This window comes from Podarcis filfolensis, assembly GCF_964270895.1.
Source record: "Podarcis filfolensis genome assembly, chromosome: 4".
Lineage (NCBI taxonomy): Eukaryota > Metazoa > Chordata > Lepidosauria > Squamata > Lacertidae > Podarcis > Podarcis filfolensis.
In genome coordinates, this window is record NC_139607.1 from 102,127,602 (window position 1) to 102,155,263 (window position 27,662).

At 44.9% G+C, this 27,662-nt stretch overlaps 3 protein-coding genes across 3 annotated transcripts in view; 1 reads left to right on the forward strand and 2 right to left on the reverse strand.

Moving 5' to 3' along the window:
• The window catches only part of LOC310760709 (uncharacterized protein), a 60,245-nt gene extending 37,140 nt beyond the window's left edge, over nucleotides 1-23,105 (reverse strand). Inside the window, exon 1 of the mRNA XM_083609764.1 lies at nucleotides 22,809-23,105. Within this exon, the coding sequence (XP_083465890.1) occupies nucleotides 22,809-22,868 (60 nt within the window). The 5' untranslated portion in view covers nucleotides 22,869-23,105. The remainder of the gene's footprint in view (nucleotides 1-22,808) is intronic.
• On the forward strand, nucleotides 16,251-18,193 carry LOC310760898 (olfactory receptor 51H1-like; the record flags this gene model as incomplete). The annotated part of the gene is made up of 2 exons (XM_083610115.1): nucleotides 16,251-16,937; nucleotides 17,921-18,193. The coding sequence occupies 2 exons, from the start codon at nucleotides 16,251-16,253 to the stop codon at nucleotides 18,191-18,193; spliced, it is 960 nt and encodes a 319-aa protein (XP_083466241.1).
• A 777-nt stretch (nucleotides 23,106-23,882) lies between the features above and the next one.
• On the reverse strand, nucleotides 23,883-24,842 carry LOC310761878 (olfactory receptor 52D1-like; the record flags this gene model as incomplete). Its single annotated transcript, XM_083612077.1, has 1 exon — nucleotides 23,883-24,842. The coding sequence occupies one exon, from the start codon at nucleotides 24,840-24,842 to the stop codon at nucleotides 23,883-23,885; it is 960 nt and encodes a 319-aa protein (XP_083468203.1).
• Between the last annotated feature and the right edge of the window lie 2,820 nt (nucleotides 24,843-27,662).

Sequence of the window (27,662 nt, forward strand, 5' to 3'; positions counted from 1 at the left end):
GAGGCCTATAATTTGGATAAAAAAACTGGCTTCGAGGTGGAAAAATCAAAATTGGAAACAGAACTGTTAGATCCCAAAACTAAGATACTTTCAAGAATGTATAACTTGCTGTTAAAATGGAATACGCAGGATGAAACGGTTAGATCTGCTATGATCAAATGGGCACAAGATGTTGGACATAACATTATGTTTGCTGACTGGGAACAGTTGTGGACCACCGGTATGAAATTTACGGTATGTAATGCCTTAAGAGAGAATAATATGAAAATGATATACAGGTGGTACATGACACCAGTCAAGCTTGCAAAAATATATCATCTGCCCGATAATAAATGTTGGAAATGTAAAGAAAGTGAAGGTACATTCTTTCACCTTTGGTGGACATGCCCAAAGATTAAGGCTTTCTGGGAGATGATCTATAATGAAATGAAAAAGGTATTTAAATATACCTTTCTGAAGAAACCAGAGGCCTTTCTCCTGGGCATAGTCGGCCAATTGGTGCCAAAGAAGGATAGAACTTTCTTCATGTATGCAACGACAGCAGCAAGAATACTTATTGCAAAGTATTGGAAGACACAAGATTTACCCACCCTGGAAGAGTGGCAGATGAAGGTAATGGACTATATGGAATTGGCGGAAATGACTGGCAGAATCCGAGACCTGGGAGAAGAGTTGGTGGAAGAAGATTGGAAGAAATTTAAAGACTATCTGCAGAAATACTGTAAAATCAATGAATGTTAAAATGATGTTGGATTGAAAATAAGTGGCATTAGCAACAAAGTTAATAAGAATATGCAAAAATGAATTGATAATGGATGAAAATATAGAGTTAAAAAATGTTAAGATATAGAGTTAAGATAAATGAAAGAGGGTAAGGATTTGCTGACTTGATTATGTAAATGGGAATACAAAAAGGGGAGGTGTGAGGAGGTCAAAGAAACAAGCAAAGGAGTTTAAAGTTATGAAAAACGGATTTGTTTTTAAATTTTTCTTACTTTTTTGTCTTTTGTATGTTATATTTTTTTTATTTTTTCTTTCATGTATTTTTGTATTCATGCTTTTGTAAAACTTTAATAAATATTTCTTAAAAAAAAAAAAAAAAAAATTATCCCAAATCACCAAACCCTCCAACATTTATCCAGTCAAAACAGGGACGTCCTACTCCATAATAATAATAATAATAATAATAAGAAGAAGAAGAAGAAGAAGTGTTAAGTTGTGGGTGAACATATCAGATGACACAGCAATTCTTCAAACAGCTCTTGTTTATTCACAGGCCAGAACAGAACTGAACTGAAGGGTTCAGCCAGCCTGCTTATATAGAGCTCCAGTACAACGCAACTGTAACCATTTTCTGTAACTATCCAATCACTGAACGTCACTTTCAATCCCTTATTTGCATATGTGGACCTGAGTGAAAACTATCTACAGTATCCCCTGCTGGCCCAGGGTGAGAACTTCAGTACATAACAATAACAATAATAATAATACTTTCCCACTGGTCTGACTGGGCTGCCCAAGCCACTCTGGGCGGCTTCCAACATTTATAAAAACATATTAAACATCAAAAATTACTTTCCTATAGAGGGCTGCCTTCAGACGGCTCAAGGGTTGGATAACTCCATACCCTCCAACTTTTATCCAAGGGAAAAAAGGGCATCCTAAGCAAAAGAGGGACATTCGGGCATCAAATCAGGAACTGGGACGCCTTCTCTAAATCCAGGACTGTCCCTGTGAAATAGGGACACTTGGGGGGTCTGCATCACGGACCCCATTCCTTCCCCACAGGAGAAAGGGAATGTAGTCTACAAGTAACTACGGAGAAGAAGAACTGAGCGAAATAACAGAAGCATTGCCTAGCAATGCAAAAGTTGACAAGAAAGCCATCATGGAGGAATTTCGGAGTTTTAAAGACAAGCTGGGCAAGGTCTCTAAGCAGAGTCTGCAGCTTCTGTCTCATATCTTAATCTATGCAGAGTTCTGAACTTCTTGCAGCTTCTCCCACTTAGTACTGCAGAATGAAAAATGGGGGGGGGGGGGAGCCAGCTAAATCTGGTGAAAACAGCCAGAATCACTTGCTTGTCACTACCAGTGATGAATGTGATACAGCATCAAAAGAAGAAGAAAAAAGCTAGCGCTATTCTAGGCTGCATCCACAGAAGACTAGAGTCCAGATCATGGGAAGTCATATTCCTGCTCTATCCTGCCTTGGTCAGACCTCATCTGGAGTCCTGTGTCCAATTCTGGGCGCCACAATTTAAGGAGGATGTTGACAAGCTGGAAGGTGGGAAGAGGAGGGTGACCAAGATGATCCAGGGTCTGGAGACCAAGCCTTATGAGGAGAAGTTGAAGGAGCTGGGTAAGTTTAGCCTGGAAAAGGGACTGAGACCGAGAGGAGGTAGGATAGCTATCTCCAAGTTTATTCAGGAAGAGGGAGCATTCTTGTTTTCTCCTGCTCTGGTGTATGTGCCCCTGCCTTGTGCTGGGCCCTTCCTCCGGCAAGTCACTCACTCGGCCCAGCCTGGCCTGTCCAGCATGCATGTGTCCAGCAACCCACATCCAGTGGAGCTGAGGGCATGCTAATGCAATAACAGAGTATCAGCAAAAAGTGAGGCCATGGAGGCATTTGGCATCACGAAAGCTTCTTTATTTACAAAGCAAAACAACAAACATGGCTAGTGTGAGAAGCAGCTTCACACACGTCTTCTCTGTCCAAAAGCAGAGAACAAAGAGCGTAAAACCAGAAGCACATAATACAGAAGTACAGTGTCTGAGTTCCATTCCCACACTCCTATCACAAAGTAATAGGAACACGAGATCCAACAGCAATGAGAAAGTGAAATAACTAACATCTGGTGGCAGGACTTGAAGCAATGGCTTCAAGGTGCAAGAAAGGTGTTTCCAACTAAACATCGGGAATAACTATCTGACAGAAAGAAATGTTTGACAGTGGAACTCAGCTTCCTTGGAGGCCTTTAAGCCGAGGTTGGATGGCCATCTGTCACGGTCATTTTGCTGAGATTCCCTTCCAACTCTACAGTTCTATGATTCTCTCAATAAGCAATAACGCTTATTGTCAGCCCACCTCCTCGTTCAGCTTTGGAAAATCATTTGCACGTTTCCTCTGTTGTGTGTCAGACATCTCCAGAGCATACACACCAGAAGAGAAAGTGTGCAGCTGGCCCCAAGAGCACCAGGAGGGGGAAGAACTGATGCAACTGAGTGCTGCCAGGGAAGGGCGCTTTCCTGGAGCCTTGCCAGCACAGAGGGGAAAACGCCGAAAAGAGTGGTTGGAGTTTGTCTGTGGCTCAGCAGTACATACAGTGTGGCAGTGTGCAGCCAGAAAGAACCAAGGAGCCTTATCAGGGATGAGCATAGAACCAAGGCAAGGGTGCATGGAGCCACTGCCAGGAAACAAACTGTCCCAGCCCAGTCAGGAGGCCATGGGTTGGGAGAAAATGTAATAGACGGGCCTCCGCCAGGACCTGTGATTCTGGGAATTACAGTGGGGCAGCGAGCAAGTGTGTATGCTCATAGACTCTGGAGCATCGACTCACTTTATAGATGTGAACTTAGTGAAGAGGTTGGGGTTGGTGATAATGAAATTATTATTCATAAAATAATCCCAAACAGTTTGCTGAAAAAGAGAGAGATTTATAAGCCACTAGCCAAAGCCTTGAAGACAAAAGCAATAAACTACAAGTGGGAATTCCCAGAAGGCATCTTGTTCTTCTTTCAAGGAAAGAGATGAAGTGTCTGCTTTGGATGTTGATAAGTTCTGTAGAAAATACTGGAGAGAGCTAGGGGGGAAGAGACAGCTGCAGGGAGAGGTGGGTGAGCAGGATACAACAAGTGTAACTGGCGAAAACTAATACATAGACACCTAGTTTCCTTTTTATTATTGTAAACTAAACTCAGAATAAAGTGTGGAATTTAAAATCATATCATGGAATGTGAATGGACTCAATGAGAAATCCAAAAGAAATAAGGTGGCATACATATTGGAAAAACAAAAACAAGATATAATATGTCTCCAAGACACTCATGTAGCTAAGAAGCATAATAGAGTATTAATAAACAAGAAATAAGGGTTGGAATTTATTTCATCAAACAAAACAAAAAAAAAGAGGTGTGGTCATTTACGTGAAACCAAAAATTGATCCTAAACTACTCTATAAGGATGAAGAGGGAAGAACAGTAATTGTGGAGGTACAATATAAAGCTGAAAAAATAGTGGTTATTGGGATATATGCTCCAAATGAAAAAAAGGTGCAGTTTTACCAACTGTTGCAGGAAAAAAACAATGGACTATCTGGGCCAGAAAATATATTGATGGGTGACCTTAATGGGGTTGCAGAACTGGAACTGGACAAAACAGCTAAAAAACCCCAGAAAGTAAGCAGAGTAAATTACCAAATACTTTTTTCCAGTTAACTGACCTCCTAGGCTTGAACGATACCTGGAGGTTTAAGCACCCTACGGATAAGGAAGTTACTCATTTTCTGATGCCAAAACATCTGCTGGAAGAATTCATGGGATTTGGACTACTAAGAATTTGTTCACTGAGGTTAAAAAAGCTAAAATCCAACCCAGAACTATCTTGGACCATAACCCAGTCCAACTTATCTTAAAAGGGAAAGAAAAGAATGTAAGGAAATGGCACAAGAACGAAAAATTGCTAAAAGATGAAAAAAATTCTACAAGCGGCTAAGCAAACGTTAAAGGACTACTTTGAATTAAATTTAAACCAAGGAACAGACATTAAAATAGTCTGTGAGGTGAGTAAAGCTGTACTGTACTTGGGGGTTTCTTCATTCAACAAAATGCTCATCAAAGGAAAATGAAAGAAAGGAAAAAAAACTGAAATATGGGAGGAAATAAGAACGAAAAAGAATTATTCAATAACCCAGATAATGAAAACATCAAACAAAACATCAAAGTCCTTCAAACACAATTCTCGATGGTTGTTAATGAGGAATTAGAATGCAAAATCAAATGGCTAAAACACAGATGTTTTGAATTTGGAAATAAGCCAGGCAAGCTCCTAGCCTGGCAATTAAAGAAGAAAGGGGATGAGAGAATTATCAATAAGATCAAGGTAGACAATAAGTGGATTGATGATCCAAAGGAAATCAATAGAAACTTTGCCAACTATTATAGAGAGCTATATTTTAAAAGTCTGGAATAAACATAAAAAATTGTAGAATTTTTGGAGAACAATAATCTACCTGTAATTCCAAAAGCCAAACTCGCCTTATAAAATTCACCCATTACGGCCCTTGAAGTCCAACAAGCGATACAAAGATCACAAACAGGAAAGACCCCTGGCCCGGATGGACTCCCAGCAATATATTATAAAAAGCTGGAAGAAATATTATTTCTACCCCTTAAGGACACGATGAACGATATATTAGGCAATGGGATTTTACCTAATTCCTAGAAAAATCAGAGCCAGCAAATATTGCTAATTAGAGACTGATCGCACTCCTAAATAATGATAATTTTTTCTCGGATATTTTGGAATCTAGGCTTAAAATAACCCTTCAAGAAGTCATTCACAAAGACCAGACCAGGTTCCTTCCAGGACGACACATGCAAGACAACCTCAGATATGTTATCAATGTCTTAAGATTATCACGATTTTAAAATAGATAAGCCGGCCATGATAATGGTGATTGACGCAGAAAAGGCATTTGACAACATTTCATAGAAGTTTATGAAAGAGCTGTTGGAAAAAAATGGACTTCGGAGATACTTTCTGTAAAGGGATTAATGCCATCTATGCAGAACAGAGAGCAACAATGATTATAAATAGTGATATTACGGAAGAATACCCAATAAATAAGGGAACACGTCAAGGCTGCCCTTGTCTCCCCTAATATTCATTCTGATTTTGGAAGTTCTAAATAAGTTGATAGAAGAAGATAGTAAGATCAAAGAAATAACATTAGGAGAAAGGGTGTGCAAAGTAAAGGCATTCACCGATGACCAGCTCATAATAACTCACAACCCAAAAGAGAGCCTTCATAGATCAATTGAGATACTGTAATAAAAAAATTCAGCAAGGTTACAGGCTTCAAACTGAACGTGTCAAAAACCAAATTACTAGCTAAAAATATATCAAACCAAGAAAGAGAAGATTTGGAAAGAACATTTGGATTAAACATCTGCGAAAAGGCTAAATATCTGGGCATCTGGATAACCTCAAAGAACATCAACTTGTACCAGGATAATTATGTGCCAGCTTGGGCCGAAATTAAAAGAAATTTGGATATCTGGAGCAAACTGAAGTTATCCTTTTCAGGAAGGGTCTCTATGTTAAAAATGAGTGTGCCTCCCAAACTCGTTTCTTTTTCAAGCGATCCCGTCTCAGGGAATGGAAATAACATATTTCAAAATTTATCTGGCAGGGGAAAAGACCCAGAATAAAACATCTACAGTGGTACCTTGGGTTACAGATGCTTCAGGTTACAGATGCTTCAGGTTACAGACTCTGCTAACCCAGAAATAGTACCTCAGGTTAAGAACTTTGCTTCAGGATGAGAACAGAAATTGTGTGGCGGCCATGGGAGGCCACATTAGCTAAAGCGGTACCTCAGGTTAGGAACAGTTTCAGGTTAAGAATGGACCTCCAGAACGAATTAAGTTCTTAACCTGAGGTACCACTGTAATTCTAATTGACATTAAGGATAGAGGAGGCTTTTCCCTTCCAGATGTAAGATTGCACTATGAGGCGGCCTGTCTCACTTGGTTAAGGGATTGGTGCACACTTAGGAACCCAGGCTTACTAGACCTAGAAGGATATAACATCAGGTCTGGTTGGCATGCATACCTGACCTATGGGAAAGCTAAAGTACACAAAGATTTTACGAATCATACCATCAGAAAATCCCTATTCAACGTCTGGGAGAAATATAGAGACCTTCTAGAACCATGGTGGATCTCACCAAGTGAGGCACTAGCTGTAAAGAGGAAGAATACAAGTGGAAATTGGCCCACCTATTAAACATTACTAAAAGAGGAAGGAAATGAATTAAAACTAAAAACTTTTGAAGAACTAAGAGATCAGGTGACTGGTTTCAATACTATCAATTGCTTGAAAGATTTGAGGTTGATAAAAAGAAGGGATTCGTGGTAGAAAACACAAGATTTGAAACATATGCTATTAACTCCAAAATTAAAACTCTTTCTAAAACTTACCGACTCCTCCTTGAGTGGGAAGTCAAGGAGGAGGAGGTTAAATTGGCTATGATCAAATGGTCCCCAAACCCAGGCAGTACCATAGAGATGTCCCAATGGGAGAACCTATGGAAGATAAATTGGAAGTTTACTGCTTGCTACTCTATTAGGGAAAACCTGCAAAAAATGTTGTATCACTGGTATTTGACGCCGCATAAACTCTCCCAAGATGTCCAAAAGTATACCAGACATTTGTTGGAGATGTGGTGAAACAGGCGGTACCATGTTTCACCTATGGCGGACCTGCAGGAAGGTGAAAGGGTTTTGGAATGATATATATTCAGAACTAAAAAAAAATGCTGAATGTAAATTTCCTCAAAAAACCAGAATCATTCCTCCTCGGCATTACAGTCACTGACATTCCTAAGGGTATTTGTATGCAAGAGCAGCTGTGAGGGTTCTTATTGCGATGTATTGAAAAAATGACAAACTCCCTACCAGGGCTGAATGGTTATTGAAATTGACAGAATATGCAGAGTTAGCCCCCCCCCCCCTTTCTGAAAGAATCAGAGACATGCCTAGACAGGAGTTCATTCTAGAATGGGACAATTTCAAGAAATATCTGAAAAGTAGCTGTAGTAGCCTAAACACGGTAGTAGCCTTTGAATGATTTCTGTGTATTAAGGAAAATGATATTGATACAGAAAAGATGGTTTTACAAAATAACAAAGACAGAATTATGCAATGTTTATTAAAAGGAAAAAAATATGGAGCGGATGGGAAGTCATAGGTTTGTGAAGAAAACACCTAATCGAAATTGTATGTATCTTTTGTGACCATTGATACCTTCATTGGATTAATAGAAATGATTATGATTGAATGTTGTACATATATAAGAAACGAATAATAAAGCATTAAAAAGGAAAGGACTGGGGAGGGAGGGGCCTTGGCTCTGGAGGACCTGCCCCCTCTTGCTTCCTGTCCTCTCTAGGAAGGCAGCTCACTTCCCTTTAACCCTTGCCAAGCCAAGCACGCCCAGCTCTCTCCTTCCAGAGATGCTGGGGGGGGGGGGGAAACACCTCCTACTTTTCTTTCCTTCTAAAGTTCCCCCATAGGGTAACTTTGGGCCAATAGCAGATAATTTTTTGTGACATACAAACTCCATGAGAAGATTCGGTCTATTACTCTTTATCATTTATTATTCCTAGGCTTCTTGTTTACAAAACCCCAGTGGAAAGTTATTCCAGAAAGAGAATGAAAATGCAACAAACACATCCGGGACCCAACCGGCGCTGCATCTTCACAGCAGGATCAGGCCACGACCAAGAGTCCTGGCTTCCTCCAAAAAGCCTGGAACTGTACAGTGGTACCTCGGGTTAAGTACTTAATTCGTTCCGGAGGTCCGTACTTAACCTGAAACTGTTCTTAACCTGAAGCACCACTTTAGCTAATGGGGCCTCCTGCTGCCACCGTGCCACTGGAGCACGATTTCTGTTCTCATCCTGAAGCAAAGTTCTTAAGCTAAAGCACTATTTCTGGGTCTGTAACCTGAAGTGTATGTAACCTGAAGCGTATGTAACCCGAGGTACCACTGTACTTGGCTAAGGATGCTGAGAGTTGCTAGGAGACACCCCCCCCATCCCTAGGAATGGTAGCTCAGTGGAGGGGGGGGCAGAGAGAGAAGGTCTCCAACCACTCTCAGCATTGGGCGGGGGTGTGTGTGCCTCTTTCAACCCCAGCCCAGGTTTGCTCCTTCCCAGCAGGTTCTCTCCTGCCTTGGATGGTGAGACCTTCCCTGATTCTCAGCAGGGCTTTCTGTTCAGTCTCCAAAGATCCTCTGGGGGCTTGCATGTCCGAATGGGCGCAAGTGTGCCAGCCAGGATCAGGCCAGAGGGTCCCTCTTGCATCCAGTCTCCTCTGACCACAGGGAAGCCTGGTGCCTCTCCTGCCTTGCTCCCCTGCAGGACTGGAGCACAAGAGCCAAGCTCTCCTCCTGGGGGATTCAGGAGCCCCCACCGCCCTCTCCTCCTCCTCCTCCTCCTCCTCCATGAACTGGCCCCATCCTCTTTCAAGCCACCCGGGTTGGTGGCCCTCACTGGCTCCTGCGGGAGTTCCACAGTTCAACTCGGCACCTCCATCTTCCAAAAGGATTTATTGATTTATTGCGTAAGTCCGGGTTGTTGTTGTTTTCCATTTCTTGCATTTATCTATTATCCAAACGTTTCTGTCTGGCTGCAGCCTATGCTAATAGACGTGGCTGATTCCTAAATCTGAAGGGAGTTTATTTGCGTGACGGCGGGACGCGGGTGGCGCTGTGGGTAAATCCTCAGCGCCTAGGGCTTGCCGATCGCATGGTCGGTGGTTTGAATCCCCGCGGCAGGGTGAGCTCCCGTCTGCGGTCCCAGCTCCTGCCCACCTAACAGTTCGAAAGCATGTGAAGGCGCAAGTAGATAAATAGGTACCGCTTTCTAGCGGGAAGGTAAACGGCGTTTCCGTGTGCTGCGCTGGCTCGCCAGAGCAGCTTCGTCACGCTGGCCACGTGACCCGGAAGTGTCTCCGGACAGCACTGGCCCCCGGCCTCTTAAGTGAGATGGGCGCACAACCCTAGAGTCGGACACGACTGGCCCGTACGGGCAGGGGTACCTTTCCCTTTCCCTTTCCCCTGACACACAGACGCCTTCCCAAAGCGGCAAGCAGCGCATTTATACTGTTGCAGGAATTTATGTATAGGTGGTGGTGGTGGAGTTTTGCCCCTCCAGGGGATATCATACACATGCAGCCCACTACCAAAATCAGCACAATCACTTTTGTGATTTGTCCCCACAAAACACTTCATCACAGTTTCTTCCTATCTTTTCAAAGGGCCTCTGCTGCACGATACCAAATGTAAGAATTCACTGATAGATGTATCTATGTACTGGCTCACTGGGAAAACTTCAGAAATTCCTATAGACCTGTGAGCTCAGCTACTCAGCAGCCCCTCTGCCTGAGTGATAATCCCTGGCATCCTGATACCTGAGTGCCAGACAGGTAGCCATTCCAGAAATAACAAACCCAGATGAAGATAAAAGGGTGTGATTAACTTGGCTGGGAAACAGGGAAATGAAAATATCTCTTTTGTTACACTCCATGGGTGTTTGGTGGAGGGCAAGGGGAACCATGGGGCAGGGTCCAGGATGCTCAGATTACTGCCACCAGACCTCCCCTTTCATGATGTAACCATGATGTATGAGTGATGTAGTTTGGGGGCTGTAGCATGGGGATTAGCAGCTGATAAAAGTTTGGGTTCTCTTTTGTTTGGGGCTTCCATCTTGTTCCACCTGGTGGCAGGTGGGAGTCCTGTCCCGACAGTCTTCAATCAAGACCAAGCCTACTGGCTGCTGTTTTGCTCTGGTATTCCTGGCTGGTGTCCTTGTTTTTTGTCCAAGGGAGCCCTCAGATTTCTCCATTAACAATACAAATGCAGAATATACAGTACTGTAGTTGCGGACCTCCTGCGATTTCGCTCCTCCCTGGCAGGACCCCCTGCTCCCTGGGGCTTCCCCCCCCCCCCATGAGCCACCCTCTCCTGCAGCCCTGGGACCCCCCTTCTCCCCACTGCACCCTCCTGGGGGGGGGGGAGAGGAGACTCACCAGATCCCTAGAGAGGATTGCCCTTCCCAAAGGAGTAAGCAGCGTCTTTATACAAATGCAGAATACACAGTACTGTAGTTGCAAACCTCGCGCAACCTCGTCCCTCCCTGGCAGGACCCCCTGCTCCCTGGGGCTCCCCCCCTCCCCCCATGAGCCACCCTCCCCTGCTGCAGCCCTGGGACCCCCCCTTCTCCCCACTGCACCCTCTTGGGGGGGGGGGAGGAAGAAGAGACTTACCAGATCCCCGTGGAAGAGAGCAATGCAGCATTTGCAATAGCAGAAAGCAACCCCCCCTTGCAGGAAGTGGAGGGAGGGTTTTCCTCTGGAGGACCTGGCCCCCCCTTTACTTCCTGTCCTCTCTAGGAATGCAGCTCAGTTCCCTTTAACCCTTGCAAAGCCGAGTCCGCCCTGCTCAGTCCTCTCTGCCTTTTCTCTCCTGCATTGCAGAATCCCAGAGATGCTCATTTTGAGGGGACGCTCTTGGTTGGTCTGTGATCCGCTCCCTCCCTTGGCCAGAAACTGGGGGAAGAGGTTGCAGGGAAGAGGGGGTTGCAGGAAGCAAGGAACCTCATCCTAGAATGGGAGGGAGCCCTAAGGGTCATCTATTCCAGCCCCCCTGCAAGGCAGGAATCTCAGCCAAAGCATCCAACCTCTGCTAAAAAACCTCCAAGGAAGGAGAGTCTGCCATCTCCCAAGGGATTCTGCTGCTCTTCCCGTCAGAATGTTCTTCCTGCTGTTTAGGCAGCAGAAACTGCTTTCTGGTCCTCTGGGTCCCTTATTCTGGGTGCTCCCCTCTAGGGCAGGAGAAAGCAAGCTGGCTCCCTCTTCCATGGGTCAGCCCCCCAGATATTGAGAGGTGGCTACCATGTCTTTCATCCATCCTGTTACGGAGATTACGGGGGGGGGGCACATCTTTAAAGTTGTTAACTGTTACAAATATTATCCATAAAGGTATCCTTTCAACTTGCCAGCTCAGGGAAGTTACCTAACTTTAAAAATAATATAAAATCAACTCCTTTGCCAGTTTCCTCCATTTCAACACTATTTTGCCCTTGGAAAAACGACTCCCCTGCCACCTCCCCAAGCGTGGAGACATGTATAGACACCTCCTACCCCAGGAAGTGCCCAGAGGTGACAATTGCTGATTGTTGGCCAAGGAAAGCCTAATCCCATCACCAGACCTGCCAAGGGGTCCAGACATGCAAAGGAAGTTCTATTGTGCTTTGGGTGGTGGGACTTCAGAGGTGTTTGCCTATGCTGATCTTATACCTGAGTCTTGCCCTGCCATGTCTGCTTATGCTAATCTTGTACCAAGAACTTGTCTGGACATCTTTGCCAAGGTTAAACTAGTGTAACCCCTGTCTACCCCTCCCCTTTTGGGACATATCAATGATGTAGCAATGAAGCTGTATGAACTGTATTCTGGGATATGGTGGGAAAGTTTTAAAAGTCCTTGTCACCCCATCCTCGGGGTTCAAAATTCCTCTTCGAACCTGTTGCGCAATAAACTTTGGTCTACAGCTATTTGCTCCGGTTGGCTGGACTCCTTCCTTTATTCCGCAGGACCCGTTATCTCTGCCCGACGAGCTGGGTGACTGAGCAGCCTCACACTGCTACGGTAAAATCTGGGTGCGAGGCTGCTCTGCCACCCAGCTCGTCGGACTAAGTCCGCGGGTCCCTGTGGAGGAAAATGAGCTCAGCCGGAGACAGGAGCAAGCTGCAGAAGATCCAATTTTAGTATATGTGCTGCCGAAGTGAGCACTAAGCTGCAGAAGATCCAAGTTTATTGCGCAACAGGTTCAAGGCGAGATTGAACCGCGAGAAAGGGGTGACATGAACTTTTGAAACTTCCCTCCATGTCCCAGAATACAGTGCAAAATACATCCCAGTTACATCATGAATACATTAAGAAGAGGTTGGGTTACACAGATTATATCATGAATACATTAAGAAGAGGTTGGGTTACACAGGATTAACATATGGAGGAGGGAGGGGGGAATATGCAGAGCTGGAGATATGCGCAGATAAGCACATCCTGAGTGCCGGTGATGAGAAGACAATGGTCCATGTATGCATAGTCTGCCACCTGGCATTGCCCGGAGGAAAGGCTTGGCAGAGTGATTTGACAGGATTAGGGTCTTGACACCTTGCTTGAGGGATTATGGAGGACAGGGGAGGTGTCATGGAGTCCTAGAGAAATTGAGCAAATTGGCACGTTGATTTTCTATGAAATTTATAGATTTTAGTCCCTTTTGACATTGACAATTGGAAATAAATGGATATATTGTAGCGAAGAAGAAGGTGAAGAAGACATGCCCCCCCTTCCGTATCACACACCTAGATTTTTTCTGTAACAAGCTAGATCTCAGCTGAGGGAGGAATAAGAAGACATGCTGTTCCTGCCTCTCCTGGGAATGGAGGCCCCACATCCACCCCAATAAATATTCCTGTGGGTTTTTAGCTGCCTTTCAGTTCCTTGCACCTCCTAGTCCAGGACAACTTGGCCACAATAAGGAAATTTTGCCTATGGTACAACTAATTTCCACTCACCCATTTCAACTTATGGTGACTGTTATGTACTGAGTTGAATAGGATCCAAAATGCAGCAGTCTGATTGGTCCTAGAACAATAGGATTCAGAATGCAGCAGTCTGATTGGTCCTGGAACAATAGGACCCAAAATGCAGCAGTCTGATTGGTCCACAGGAGCCACCCAATCCAGCTCCAGGTGGGAGTAAATCCACAACCTGATTGGCCTACAGGAGAATCCCAGAATTAGCCAATCACGTGGGGCCCATTGTGTAAATAATGTATATAAAGCAGACATTCTGGGGGAACTTCCATTCCTCCTCACCACTATGAGCTGAATAAAGAGCATGAAATCCACTCTCAACTCTGAGTATATTTCAGTGACCAAGTGTCCAGCTTGGCAGAGGACAGTCCTCTGTTTGAAGGGCTATCCCAGGCATGGCCAATCTAATGATAAAGAACTACCGGGAAGGAGAACATCAGGGACCTTGAAGATGCCCATCCACAGCTGCACTGGGAAAGTAGACCGAGCAGAGAAGCACACTGGTCACCTAGTCTCTCCCACTATGGGGAGAAAATGTACAGTATTTCTACTTAAGTTACCATTCTCATTTCCAAATTTGCACCTTTCTCTTTACCTTTTACCTTTTTGCATCCTAAGTGCTGCAAGCATCTAGAAACCATTTTTGTTAGAAAGCAAGGGGAGAAAGAACCAGGGGTCTCCTTGGACCACATCATAAAAAATTAGCAAATATGAGTTGGAGGAATCTCTGCTTGTACAGACTCTAGGCATGCAGTCTAATTTGCCTGTACCAAGCACAGCCCTTCATATGTCAAATGAGGAGGTTCACTCCAAATGGTGGAACTACTCGAAGTCCACCCCCATCCCTACTTTGTTGCGATGTGTGTGCCTTCAAAACTTTTAGAGGTTGCCCCCCCCCCCCCGGGTTGAACGGTTCAACCTTCCCTCAATTTCTCATGGCAAAGATGGCTTCCATTCAAGCCAGCTCCCCCGCCCGCCCTCCTTCACTCCACCCTCTTTTGTTCTTCCTCCCACCCCCCACAAAACTAGCCAAACATTTGTAATAAGGTCTGAAACTTGAGGCTCCCCCAGATCCTCAAGGAGGTGTGATATCTCAGCATGAAGGGTTTCTGGTAAGGAAGGGCATAGGTGTTGTTCCAGAAAGTATGGATTGGATAGGTTCACTTTTGAATGCAAACAGAATCAAATTTCTCCCCCATTGGGGCACATCTCCTCTGCCTATCCTTATGAAAGAGACGAGCACACACAAGATCTCCAGAACATCTGGCCCAGATCTGACCTCCAGGACCTTGCACAGGAGCTTTAGAGATTTCCGAGTAATTGCTACCAGGTTTTCAGAGATCTCCTTCCCCTGAGACAAAGCAGTTTTCTGGCAGTTTTCAGACGGCCTCTTTCCCAGAGGGGAAACGTTTTTACCTTAATTGTCAACGGCATAAAAAGCATAGGGATAATCTCTCCTGGAACAGCAAAGGCAGGCTTAGTGTTTGCTGCTGCGGAAAACGTGTCACATTGACCATGCCATAAAGTCAGGTATGTGCAAAGCACTGTTTGAGATATAAACTTTTTGATCAGTTCCAGACAGATCTCTCACAGTATTGTGAAATGACAGAGCTTGTATCGTTTAAGTATGGATAGCATAAGAACCCCAGAACAGCCCTGCAGAAACAGACCAAGAGTCCAGCTGGTCCCATACCGTTTCATTTTTAAGTCTTTGCTTTAGAGCTCCGTGGATCTTTGGCATTTCTGCCAAAGAAGGTAGGCTTCCGAAAACCTTTTGCGAAATGGCAGAAAGTCTGAATTTAATAGATATTTGGAGAAATAAACATTTATTAGGGAATTCCGTTTTATTCACATGTGCATGGAAGTAGTGCCAGAAATAATGCCATCTGGATATCTAAAGAATTGGAATTAATAGTAAGAAAAATAGAAATAACACCAAGAACATTATTGGACCATAACCCATTATTAATGGAGTCACTGGGTACTTCTAAATAGTAATATAAGAATAGTGTAACAACCTGTTCCCAGCAGAAGGAAGAGAAATGTCAAAGAGGTCACCAAGTCTGCTCACAGCTAAATATATGCACCTGGGATGCCAGGTGGGTCCAAAAGGAAAGATGTTTGTGGAAACTTCAGCTGTGGAGCCTAGATGCTTCAAAGGCAAGGTGTGTTTAGGGAACAATATTGTGGGTGGTCCCTCAAGAACGATTGGTTTGGGGATGTTTAGATTTATCAGCTCCCAGTTCAGACTTACAGCCACTTCACAAGTCCATGGTGGAGGGAGTGTCCCAGTTTCCCTTATGGTGCAATCAAACTGGCTTTAGGATCCATGAGCTACAGAAATGATGCTAAACTCCCATCAGGCTGCAGAATAGAGCAGAAGAAAAGCAGGGCTGTCCAGCTGATTTGCTGAAAGACCAGCTCCCATCAGTTCTCCACAAGAGAGGCTGAGTAGACATCCCAACAGGCTGCCGCAGGTAGTCTCTGCAAGAACTGTAGCTCTAAGTGTGGAATAGCTTCTTCTGCTTCCCTCCCCATGCATTTCTCTGTCACATCATTTTATATAGAAAACTAAGAGCAGAAACCCTCTTGCTAATGAACTTCAGAAGCCACTTTGGCAAAAGTGTGGATTAAAACTCTGTAAATAACAAATGAATCAATCATAAAATTGACACTGGTTGGGCTTAGAAGAGTGAATCATATGACAGAGTTAGAATATTTCTTTCTTTGAATGTGTTTTGAGGCTCTAATACAATGTCTGATGTTGGACTAAACTAGGATAGAACCTGTAAAATCATACCAGATTTACAGATATCCATTTGACTTTTATTCCTTAATATCTTTGCAGCAAAAGCACTAGGTGAATCATGTCCTCCATCACCAGCTCCAATGATACCCTGGTTAGCCACCAAACCTTTGTCCTGATTGGCATCCCTGGGATGCAAGAGAAGAACTCTTGGGTGGCCTTCCCACTGTTTGTGCTCTACGCCCTGACTCTGTTGGGAAACTTCACGATCCTCTATGTCATCAAGATTGACCAAAGCCTCCATGAGCCCATGTACTTCCTCCTTTCCATGCTCGCCTGCTCGGATCTGGGACTCTGCATGTCCACCATGCCAACTATGCTGGGGGTCTGTTGGTTTGACTCCAGAGAAATCCCATTAAATGCTTGCATCAGCCAGATGTTTTTTATCCATTCATTCCAATGGGCAGAGTCTGGCATTCTTGTGGCAATGGCTTTTGACCGGTTCATTGCCATCCGTGATCCACTGAGATACAGGTCACGTCTCCCAAATACGTTAATTGCAAAAATAGGCATAGCTGTCTTTTCCAGAAGTTTCTGTATCTGTTTCCCACCCCCTTTTCTTCTTTCAAAGCTCCCTTTCTGCCGATCCAATGTCCTTTCTCATTCCTACTGTCTCCACCAAGATGCCATGAAGTTAGCCTGTGCAGACACCAGAGTCAACGTTTTATATGGTTTGATAGCAATTATTTCCACTTTAGGCTTGGATGTATTCATCATTCTTCTATCATATGTCCTGATTCTGAAGACTGTTAATAATAATAATAATAATTATTATTATTATTATTATTATTATTATTATTATTATTATTATTATTTATTATTATTTATAGTTACAGATAGGTAGCCGTGTTGGTCTGCCATAGTCAAAACAAAAAAAAATTTTTTTCCTTCCAGTAGCACCTTAAAGACCAACTAAGTTAGTTCTTGGTATGAGCTTTCGTGTGCATGTCTGAAGAAGTGTGCATGCACACGAAAGCTCATACCAAGAACTAACTTAGTTGGTCTTTAAGGTGCTACTGGAAGGAAAATTTTTTTGTTTTTGTTTTTATTATTTATACCCCGCCCATCTGGCTGGGCCTCCCCAGCCACTCTGGGCGGCTTCCATAGAAACCAAAAATACAGTAAAATATCACACGTTAAAAACTTCCCTGAACAGGGCTGCCTTAAGATGTCTTCTGAATGTCAGGTAGTTGTTTATCGCTTTGACATCTGCTGGAAGGGCGTTCCACAGGGCGGGCGCCACTACCGAGAAGGCCCTCTGCCTGGTTCCCTGTAGCTTTGCTTCTCGCAATGAGGGAACCGCCAGAAGGCCCTCGGCGCTGGACCTCAGCGTCCGGGCAGAATGATGGGGGTGGAGACGCTCCTTCAGGTATACTGGACCGAGGCCGTTTAGGGCTTTAAAGGTCAGCACCAACACTTTGAATTGTGCTCGGAAACGTACTGGGAGCCAATGTAGGTCTTTCAAGACCGGTGTTATATGGTCTCGGCGGCCGCCCCCAGTCACCAGTCTAGCTGCCGCATTCTGGATTAGTTGTAGTTTCCGAGTCACCTTCAAAGGTAGCCCCATGTAGAACGCATTGCAGTAGTCCAAGCGGGAGATAACCAGAGCATGCACCACTCTGGCGAGACAGTCCGCAGGCAGATAGGGTCTCAGCCTACGTACCAGATGGAGCTGGTAAACAGCTGCCCTGGACACAGATTTGACCTGTGCCTCCATGGACAATGCTCCATGTTTTGAGCATTGCATCCCGAAAAGAGTGTCTGAAGGCTTTGAACACCTGTGTGGCCCACACTGCTGCCATTTTGATTTTCTATGTGCCAATGATTGGCATCAGTGTGGCACATCGATTTGGAAGACATCTTTCCCCCATTATCCACATGCTGATGGCCAACATTTTTGTTACGGTCCCTCCACTTCTCAATCCCGTTGTGTACAGTGTGAAGACCCAGCAGATTCAACAGAGGTTATGCAACATTTTCCAGTTTAGAAAAAGTAGGAGTTGATATTTATTTTGAAATGCCTTTTATCACAGAAGGATAATTATATGATAAAGTGGTTTAAAATTAGGGATGGGTTGAACCATATCTCCTCCAGAAGTCTCTGTGTCTGCTTCCCATTTCCTTTTCTTATTAAATGGCTCCCTTTCTGCCGATCTAATGTGCTTACTCATTCATACTGTCTTCACCCTGACACAAAGAAGTTAGCCTGTTTCGGCGCCAAAGTCAAGATTTGTATGGTTTGCAGAGACACAGCTAACTTCATATAGATCCCATTAGACAACTGGATTTTCTGCAACCCTTTCCCCACAAATATTGTGCATCTAGTGTGCTTGTAGTAGTAACTCCACTTTTAAATGTGAACAGAATCAAATTTCTCCCCCATCTGGGCACATCTCCTTTGTCTTCCCTTATGAAAGAGAGGAGCACACACAAGATCTCAACAAGATCTGGAGCAGAACTTCAGGACCTTGCTCAGGAGCTTTAGAAATTTCCCAGTAATCTACAAGAGTATGTGGTACAACTGCTTAAAGTTGTAATGAATGAGATTTTAAATATTGGGAAAGTACGAAAGTCTTGGACAGAGGCCTATATCACATTGATCCCAATTTCTCTATTAAATAATGATTATGAATTATTTGCAAGGGGTGTTAAAGGATTTAATTCATCATGAACAGACTGGTTTTTTACCAAGCCACCAGGTGAAGGACAACTTAAGGAATATAATTGATATTATAGGATATCTGGGGGCCAGGAATGAAAAACAAGCTGCATTGATGTTTATCGATGCAGAGAAGGTATTTGACAATGTCTCATGGACATTTATGAAAAAAAGATAGAAATGATGAACTTTGGAGAGGCATTTGGTAAAGGTATTGAGGCAATTTATTCAGACCAACAGGCTATGTGGATTGTCAATAATGTGATGACTGAAAAATGTAAAATAACAAAGGGGACAATACAAGGGTGTCCCCTGTCACCGTTATTGTTTATTTTAGTGTTAGAAACATTGCCAAGGAATATCAGATCAAATGAGACAATAAGAGGAATAATGGTAAAGCATATAAACTGAAAGCGTTTGCAGATGACCTTCTGATTACTGTGGAAGATATGAAGAGTAGCATACCAAGAGTCTTGGAGAGGATCCCGGAATTTGGTCAGGTGGCAGGTTTCAAATTAAATAAAAATAAAACTAAGGTCTTGGTGAAAACATGGCAGAGCAATATAAAAAGGACCTACAGCAAACCACTGATTTATGTAGAGAGAAAAAGTTAAATATTTAGGTGTATGGTTAACAGTTAAGAATACAAATATTTTTAAAGATAATTACACAGCTACTTGGAAAGAAATAAAGAAGAACTTAGATTTTTCAAAGAATGGCAAAAAAATATTTCTAGATTTATCTGGCAGGGGGATGAATCCCCACACTCCTCCTTCAGTCAAAGGCTTGAGACCTAACAATTCTCTCAAGTCTCGAAATTTAGGAGCATCCAAATATTTTGTATATCAATCTGCCACATTACATCTTGTGTTACAATGCTGTATTTTTAACACATTTCTTTCCAAAGCATTTTTTACATTGCCATATCTTATTGCAATATGTTTACTTTTGCTCTTAAAGTTCTGTTGATTGGCAAGCTGTTGTGCTGCCATGTTATCACTGAGCACAGTGACTGGCATTTCAAAAGGTATTCCTAGTTCTTTTGTTAGGCAAGCAAACCACTCTATTTGTGACACACATTCGTTTATGGCCGAGTACTCTGCTTCACAAGTACTTGTGGCAACAAATGTTTGTTTCTGGGATTTCCACTGAACCAGGGCATTTCCAATATATATGGCATAGCCAGTGGTGGACTTTCCATTTTCTCTGTCTCCCCAGCTGGCACCAGTGTATGCATACACTTGCTGATCATATCCTGTATCCAGCACCAGTTTGTAATCTTTTGTGCCTTTCAGATACCTTAGGATTCTTTTAAGTGCTACCCAATCTCCCTGAGCCGGGTCTGCACTTCTTTGGCTTAACATGTGCACTGTCAATGTCATATCGGGTCTCATCCAGCAACTTAAATATAACAGAAAACCTAACAAAGAATGAAACACTGTTGCATTCTCACATTTTTGTCCTTCTGGTTCATTTTTGTACTGTTTAGTTATGGGAGTGTCAACCTCATTTGCCCTCTCCATCCCATATGTCTTCAGTAACTTTTCGATCTTTTCCTTCTGACTTAGAGAGTAGACATCCTCTTCATTTCTCTGAACCTCTACTCCTAAGTAATTTTGAATCTCTCCTAAATACTTCAGTTTGTATTTGTTACTGTAATGGTTATAGGGGTTGCTCGTGCGTAAGTTGCTGCCACTCCTGGCTAGGTTACCTGGTTAAACCCTTTCTGTCTGGACAGCCCTTCACTTCGTGGCTGTTTCAGTCGCTGGCAGAATCCGTCAGTGGGCGTTTCTTGAACTTCTTCCAGCAAAGAAGTTCTTTGACGCCAAGTCTCCGCCTACTCTCCCTGTGCGGAAGTCTTCTGCGCAGGGTGGGTGTGGGCAGTGGAGGACCCGTGCTCTCCCCGCTGGTCTCCGGCAAGGAGTCCTGGAGCCCCTTCGCCGATTCCCCCATCTGCCCCCCTTCACCCCTGGTGTTACGCTGATTTCCTTCCCCAGCAGATGGGCTGCCTCTCTCCCTGCTGGGCCCCTCTCCAGCATCGCTCTGGAGCCTTGCCTCCGCCTCTGGCTCCGATGGCAGTTCCCTGACAGTTACCTAGGTTGTTCATAAACCAAGACACTTGCTTTTGTGCATTTGTTATTAGACAGTTATTAGACATATGTCGTCAACATACAAAAGTAAATAACAAACGCTTCCTTGCACCATTGCTGAATATAAACAGGAATCAGCCACGGTTTGTTTGAATCCCATCTTTTTCAAAGTTGTGTCTATGCATTCATGCCATAGACACACACTTTGGTGTAAACCATATAGTGCCCTTTGCAGCTTTAACACCATGCTCTCTTTTTCCAGCTCATAACCTGGTATTTGCTGTAAATACACCTCGGTGTCAATAGGAGCATTTAAATACGCAGAAGCAACATCAAAATGATTAACTTTTAACCCCCTCAGACTTGACATTGCTAAAACTGATTTTACCGTTTCAGCATTTGCTGTTGGGGCAAACACTTCATCATAATGTATCATTTTCCTTTGTGAAAAGCCCCTTGCGACCAACCTGGCTTTCCTTTGAAAACTACCATCAGCCAGCTTTTTCACTTAAAAAACCCACTTACAGCTTATGGGCTTTTTACCTTAAGGCAATTCTGTAGGTACAAACACATTGTTGTTTAGCAGAGAGTTATACTCTGCCTGCATTGCCTTTATAATAATAATAATAATATAATAATAATAATTTATTATTTGTACCCCGCCCATCTGGCTGGGTTTCCCCAGCCACTCTGGGCGGCTTCCAACAAAGATGAAAGATACACTAAAATGTCACATATTAAAAACTTCCCTGAACAGGGCTGCCTTCTGATGTCTTCTGAATGTCAGGTAGATGTTTATCGCTTTGACATCTGATGGTGGGCGTTCCACAGGGCGGGCACCACTACCGAGAAGGCCCTCTGCCTGGTTCCCTGTAGCTTTGCTTCTCGCAATGAGGGAACCGCCAGAAGGCCCTCGGCGCTGGACCTCAGTGTCCGGGCAGAATGATGGGGGAGGAGACGCTCCTTCAGATATACTGGACCGAGGCCGTTTAGGGCTTTAAAGGTCAGCACCAACACTTTGAATTGTGCTCGGAAACACAATTGGCTGGGAGCCAATGTAGGTCTTTCAAGACCGGTGTTATATGGTCTCAGTGGCTGCTCCCAGTCACCAGTCTAGCTGCCGCATTCTGGATTAGTTGTAGTTTCCGGGTCACCTTCAAAGGTAGCCCCATGTAGAGCGCATTACAGTAGTCCAAGCGGGAGATAACCAGAGCATGTACCACTCTGGCGAGACAGTCCTCAGGCAGGTAGGGTCTCAGCCTACGTACCAGATGGAGCTGGTAAGTAGCTGCCCTGGACACAGATTTGACCTGTGCCTCCATGGACAGCTGTGAGTCCAAAATGACTCCCAGGCTGCGCACCTGGTCCTTCAGGGGCACAGTTACCCCATTCAGGACCAGGGAATCCTCCACACCTGCCCGCCTCCTGTCCCCCCAAAACAGTACTTCTGTCTTGTCAGGATTCAACCTCAATCTGTTAGCCGCCATCCACCCTCCAACCGCTTCCAGACACTCACACAGGACCTTCACCACCTTCACTGATTTAAAAGAGAGGTAGAGCTGGGTATCATCCGCATACTGATGAACACCCAGCCCAAACCTCCTGATGATCTCTCCCAGTGGCTGCATGTAAATGTTGAAAAGCATGGGGGAGAGGACAGAACCCTGAGGCACCCCACAAGTGAGAGCCCAGGGGTCTGAACACTCATCCCCCACCACCACTTTCTGGACACGGCCCAGGAGGAAGGAGCGGAACCACTGTATGACAGTGCCCCCAGCTCCCAGCCCCTCAAGACGGTCCAGAAGGATGTTATGGTCGATGATATCAAACACCGCTGAGAGATCCAGCAGAACTAGGAAACAGCTCTCACCTTTGTCCCTAGCCCGCCGGAGATCATCAACCAGTGCGACCAAGGCAGTTTCAGTCCCATGATGAGGCCTGAATCCCGACTGGAAGGGATCCAAATGGTCCGCTTCTTCCAGGCGTGCCTGGAGTTGTTCAGCAACCACTCGCTCAATCACCTTGCCCAAGAATGGAAGATTTGAGACTGGGCGATAATTGGCCATCGTGGCCGCATCTAAAGATGGTTTTTAAAGAAGCGGTTTAATAACCGCCTCTTTCAGCGGGTCTGGGAAGGCTCCCTCATGGAGGGAAGCATTCACCACCCCACAAAGCCCATCGCCCAGTCCTTCCCGGCTAGCTTTTACAAGTCAGGATGGGCAAGGATCAAGGAGACAGGTGGTTGGCTTCACTCGTCCAAGCAGCCTGTCCACATCCTCGGAGGTAACAGATTGGAATTGATCCCACACAACTTGACTAGACAGGACTCTAGCACTCTCCTGCCCTGGCCCTGCTCCCACGGTGGAGTCTACTTCTTCCCGAATCTGAGCGATTTTATCTGCAAAAAACTTTGCAAAATCATTGCAGGAGATCATGTGGCCCGTACTGGGCCCCGATGTCGCAGGTGGTTCTGCTAAATTGTGAACCACCTGAAAAAGTCTCCTGCTGCTGTTTTCTGCAGCTGCAATAGAGGCATTATCAACATTTATCCAATTATCAACATTTATTCTATATTTGAGACCTTAGAATTCCTGTAACAAACCTGATACCAGACAAACCCTCCATGTTAACTGGTCAACTCCCCAGACAAGAGTCCCATGCCTCACCCAGGACAAAGCAGTTATAAAGGCATTACAAAGCATTACAAAAAATATTGGTAAGACCATGAGACAATATTGTTACATATCATCACTGACAAGTGAATACACCCCCCCACAAACCCCCTCACTTAAACATGCTGTGCCAAAAAGCAATGGATGAATTCTGACACCTCCCCTGACAACTTGAGAAGACACCATGGGGGTAAAGTTCTTCAAAGCCCCTGGCAGCTCATCCCTGCCCTCCTGCTCCTCTCCTGCTCTTCCTGCAGTTCCCCCTTGAGAGTCTAGGAGGGGCTCTTCCTCAGCCCCAGTGCACTCAGCACCCGCTCACGGATCTCCTTGGTCTTGGCGCCATAAACGATGGGGTTGAGCATGGCTGGAACCATGAGATAGATGTTTGCCAGGAAGATGTGGACGTGGTGAGGGATGTTGTGTCCAAAGCGGTGGGTGAGGAAAGAAAAGAGGCCCGGTGTGTAGAGGATGATGATGACCCCCACGTGGGCCCCACAGGTACCCAGGGCCTTGTGCCTGGCCTCCAGCGAAGGCAGCTGGAAAACAGCATGTAGGATCAGTCCATAGGAGACGAAGATAAAGCCAAGGTCAGCACCGACAATGACAAGGGATAGTATCAACCCATAGAGGTTGTTGGGTGTAGTGTCCCCACATGCGAGCTTCACTACTGCCATATGTTCACAGTAGGAATGGGATATAAGGTGGGAGTGGCAGAACGGCAGTCTCTTCACCAGGAAAGGAAAGGGCAAGACAATGATGAAGGCCCGGGCCCCGATAACAGCACCAAACTTTGCCACAGTGTTTGTCGTCAGTAATGTTGTGTAGCTGAGTGGGGAGCAGATGGCCACGTAGCGGTCATAAGCCATGGCAGTGAGGGTCCCAGACTCCACCGCACAGAGGGCATGGATCATGAACATCTGCACCAGGCAGCCAGCAAAGGTGATCTCTTGGGCGCCAGCCCAGAAGATGCCCAGCATCTTGGGAACGATGCAGGTGGGCATGGCTATATCAGTCAAAGCCAGCATGGAGAGGAAGAGGTACATGGGCTTGTGGAGGCTGGAATCAGTCTTGATGATCCAGAGCAGGGTGGCATTGCCAAAGACAGCCATGGCATAGATGAAGCAGAAGGGGATGGAGATCCAAACCTGTATGTTCTCCAGACCTGGGAGACCCAGGAGAAAGAAGGAGGAGGAGGAAGGGGCATGGCTGCTAATGTTGCCAATGTCTGGCATGACAGATGCTAGTGAATTGCATATACAGTATGCAGAGAGAGTAGAGCCACTTCCTTTGACTAAAGCTCCCCCATTGCAGTGAGATTGTTCGTGTTAAATTGAGCAAAGACCTGACCCTGCGGCTTATCTATCAGAATTTCTCCCTTTGTGACACAGGTGCTCCTAACTTTACATGGATGTGTTCAGACTGCTCCTTGCAAAATCGTAAAAGGTTTGTGTGTGGCTTCCTCTAGATTTTCCTGCAGTTGCATATACTGGCTTCCAGAGACATTGCCCAGTGGGAGACTACTGACCTCAGGGTCTTTCTTGCTGCTACGAATGGTCTCTGTTCTTCTAAGGTCGGTTCTCTTTATATTCTCCATCAAAAAGCGAGCAGATAGAAAATGAATTTGATGCTTCTCAATGAGGAGGCTTGAGAGGGGTGGGCTTTTGCTGCTTGGTTTAAATTGTGGAATCAGACAATTCAGGGGTGCTCTATAGATTCTCCTAGGATCCCCCTCATCAATTACTCATCAAGAAGCCCCCTTTTTGGAAAATTTGCTTTTGTTTACTCCCAATTCTTCAGCTCTTCTGAACTGGTCTTTGAGGGTGATAATTTTTAAAAAATATCTTTTTGAATTAATTTATATCTTTGAAAGGGAAAAAGGAAGTTCAAGAAGAGAAAAACTAGTGCCAGAACAACATCCTCAGGAGTCCAATTCTGGAGTAAAGCACCTGCATGAAAAGAAAGGAGAGCATGAGGATGGAGCCAGGCCATGTCACAACTGAAGATAAATTCAGGGAGCATGAGAGAGACCTGAAAGAAGACGTTGCCACATGGAGTGACTCTCTTCTGGGTTCCAGCCAACTGTTCCAGCACAAGGCACCCTTCTCCCTCCCCCATATGGACCCAACATTAAAAACACAAGAGCCCTGTAGCTTGATCAGGAAGAAAGTTCACCTGGTCCAGCATCCTGCTTTCACAGTGACCAGCCAGATGTCCCAATGGGAAGCCTAAAAGCAGAACAGCTACAAGCAGCTATCCTATACTGAGTGAGACCTTTGCTCCATCCAGCTCACAATTGACTTCACTGACTAATGTTATCATCTAGCCTGTGTTCAAAACCCTCAGCCCAGCTGTGGCCCACCAATGGCCACTCCGTGCAGACCATTCTACCATCCTCCAGCGGAGAAAGTGCAGCTGGAGAGCCAGTGTGGTGTAGTGGTTAAGAGCGGTGGACTCGTAATCTGGTGAACCAGGTTCACGTCTCCGCTCCTCCACCTGCAGCTGCTGGGTGACCTTGGGCCAGTCACACTTCTTTGAAGTCTCTCAGCCCCACTCACAGAGTGTTTGTTGTGGGGGAGGAAGGGAAAGGAGAATGTTAGCCGCTTTGAGACTCCTTTGTGTAGTGATAAAGCGGGATATCAAATCCAAATTCTTCTTCTTCTTTAGCAGCACACTTGCACCCCCTTTTTGACTGCAGAGCAGATACCAGCCTTTTTTGCAACACATGCAGTAGGTGATTAATCAGAAATGGTACATGGACACACACCTGTTACTTTAGATCAGTTTTTAATGTCTGTATCAGCTGGTGAGGTGCATGGAGCTCTCCAGGGTCCTTGAAGTCCTTGGTCCAGAAACAGCTTGGATCCATAGCTCACGTGTGCCCAGCCCAGGCACATCTGCAAGGTGGGCGGATTCAGTGCCTTCATTTTATAGGCTTTGGAACGGCTAGGTCGAGATAATGGCAAGGGATTTTTAGTTGCTTCAGAGTCCCTCAGGTGCTGCATCCGTGGGAGATGGAGCACAGGTGAGAAATCCCTTGGTGATTCTGCATGGGTAAGGTGCAAGGGTTCTATGAAGCCCACTTGGTTATTGCCTAGAGATGGTTTCTAGGGAGCAGGCCAGGCCAGCTTCACGCAGCTGGGATGGAATGTGTTCTGTCCAGGGAGATTCTTGTTGAAAATCACCAAGGCTGCATACACACCACACACACACACACACACACAGACACAATAAAAAAAGAGAATCTTGTGAGCTGTAGTTTGATAAAAGGGCTGGGAATGGTAGCTCACTTGGGGGCAGCTGCTTTGAAGGTGCTTTTGATGTATGCTACTTTCGGAACGCTAGTTTTCGAGCAGTTAAATGCTCCTCCATCAAGGAGACAGTGATGGCCACCAGCTTGGGTGACTTCAAATGGTGATTAGACAAATTCATGGAGGAGAGAGCTACTGAGGGCTTCTTGACAGTTTTATTTCCTTCAGCTTGAAACTGAAGGTGTTTGGGACACACAGACTTTAGTGGGGAGGACACACAGTATATATTTGCAGTGCTCTTTTTCTGAAAAAGAATGTTTAAGGGTACTCTCATTTTCCTACTCATATTGAAATATTGCCCCTCAATGAGGCCAAACTTAGATTCACAAAATATTTATGGGTATGTGTACCCTTGCAGCCCCCAGAAAAAGCACAGTATATTTGTATATTAATACTAATAATACTAATACTACTACTAATAATTTATTATTTATATGCCGCCCATCTGGCTGGGTTTCCTCAGCCACTCTGGGTGGCTTCCAACAAAATATTAAAATACAATAGTCTGTTAAACATTAAAAGCTTCCCTAAACAGGGCTGCCTTCAGATGTCTTCTAAAAGTCTGGTAGTTGTTTTCCTCTTTGACATCTGGTGGGAGGGCGTTCCACAGGGCGGGCACCACTACCGAGAAGGCCCTCTGCCTGGTTCCCTGTAACTTGGCTTCTCGCAGCGAGGGAACCGGCAGAAGGTAATGGTTGATTGTATCAAAAGCCACTGAAAGATCCAGCAGAACTAGGAAACAGC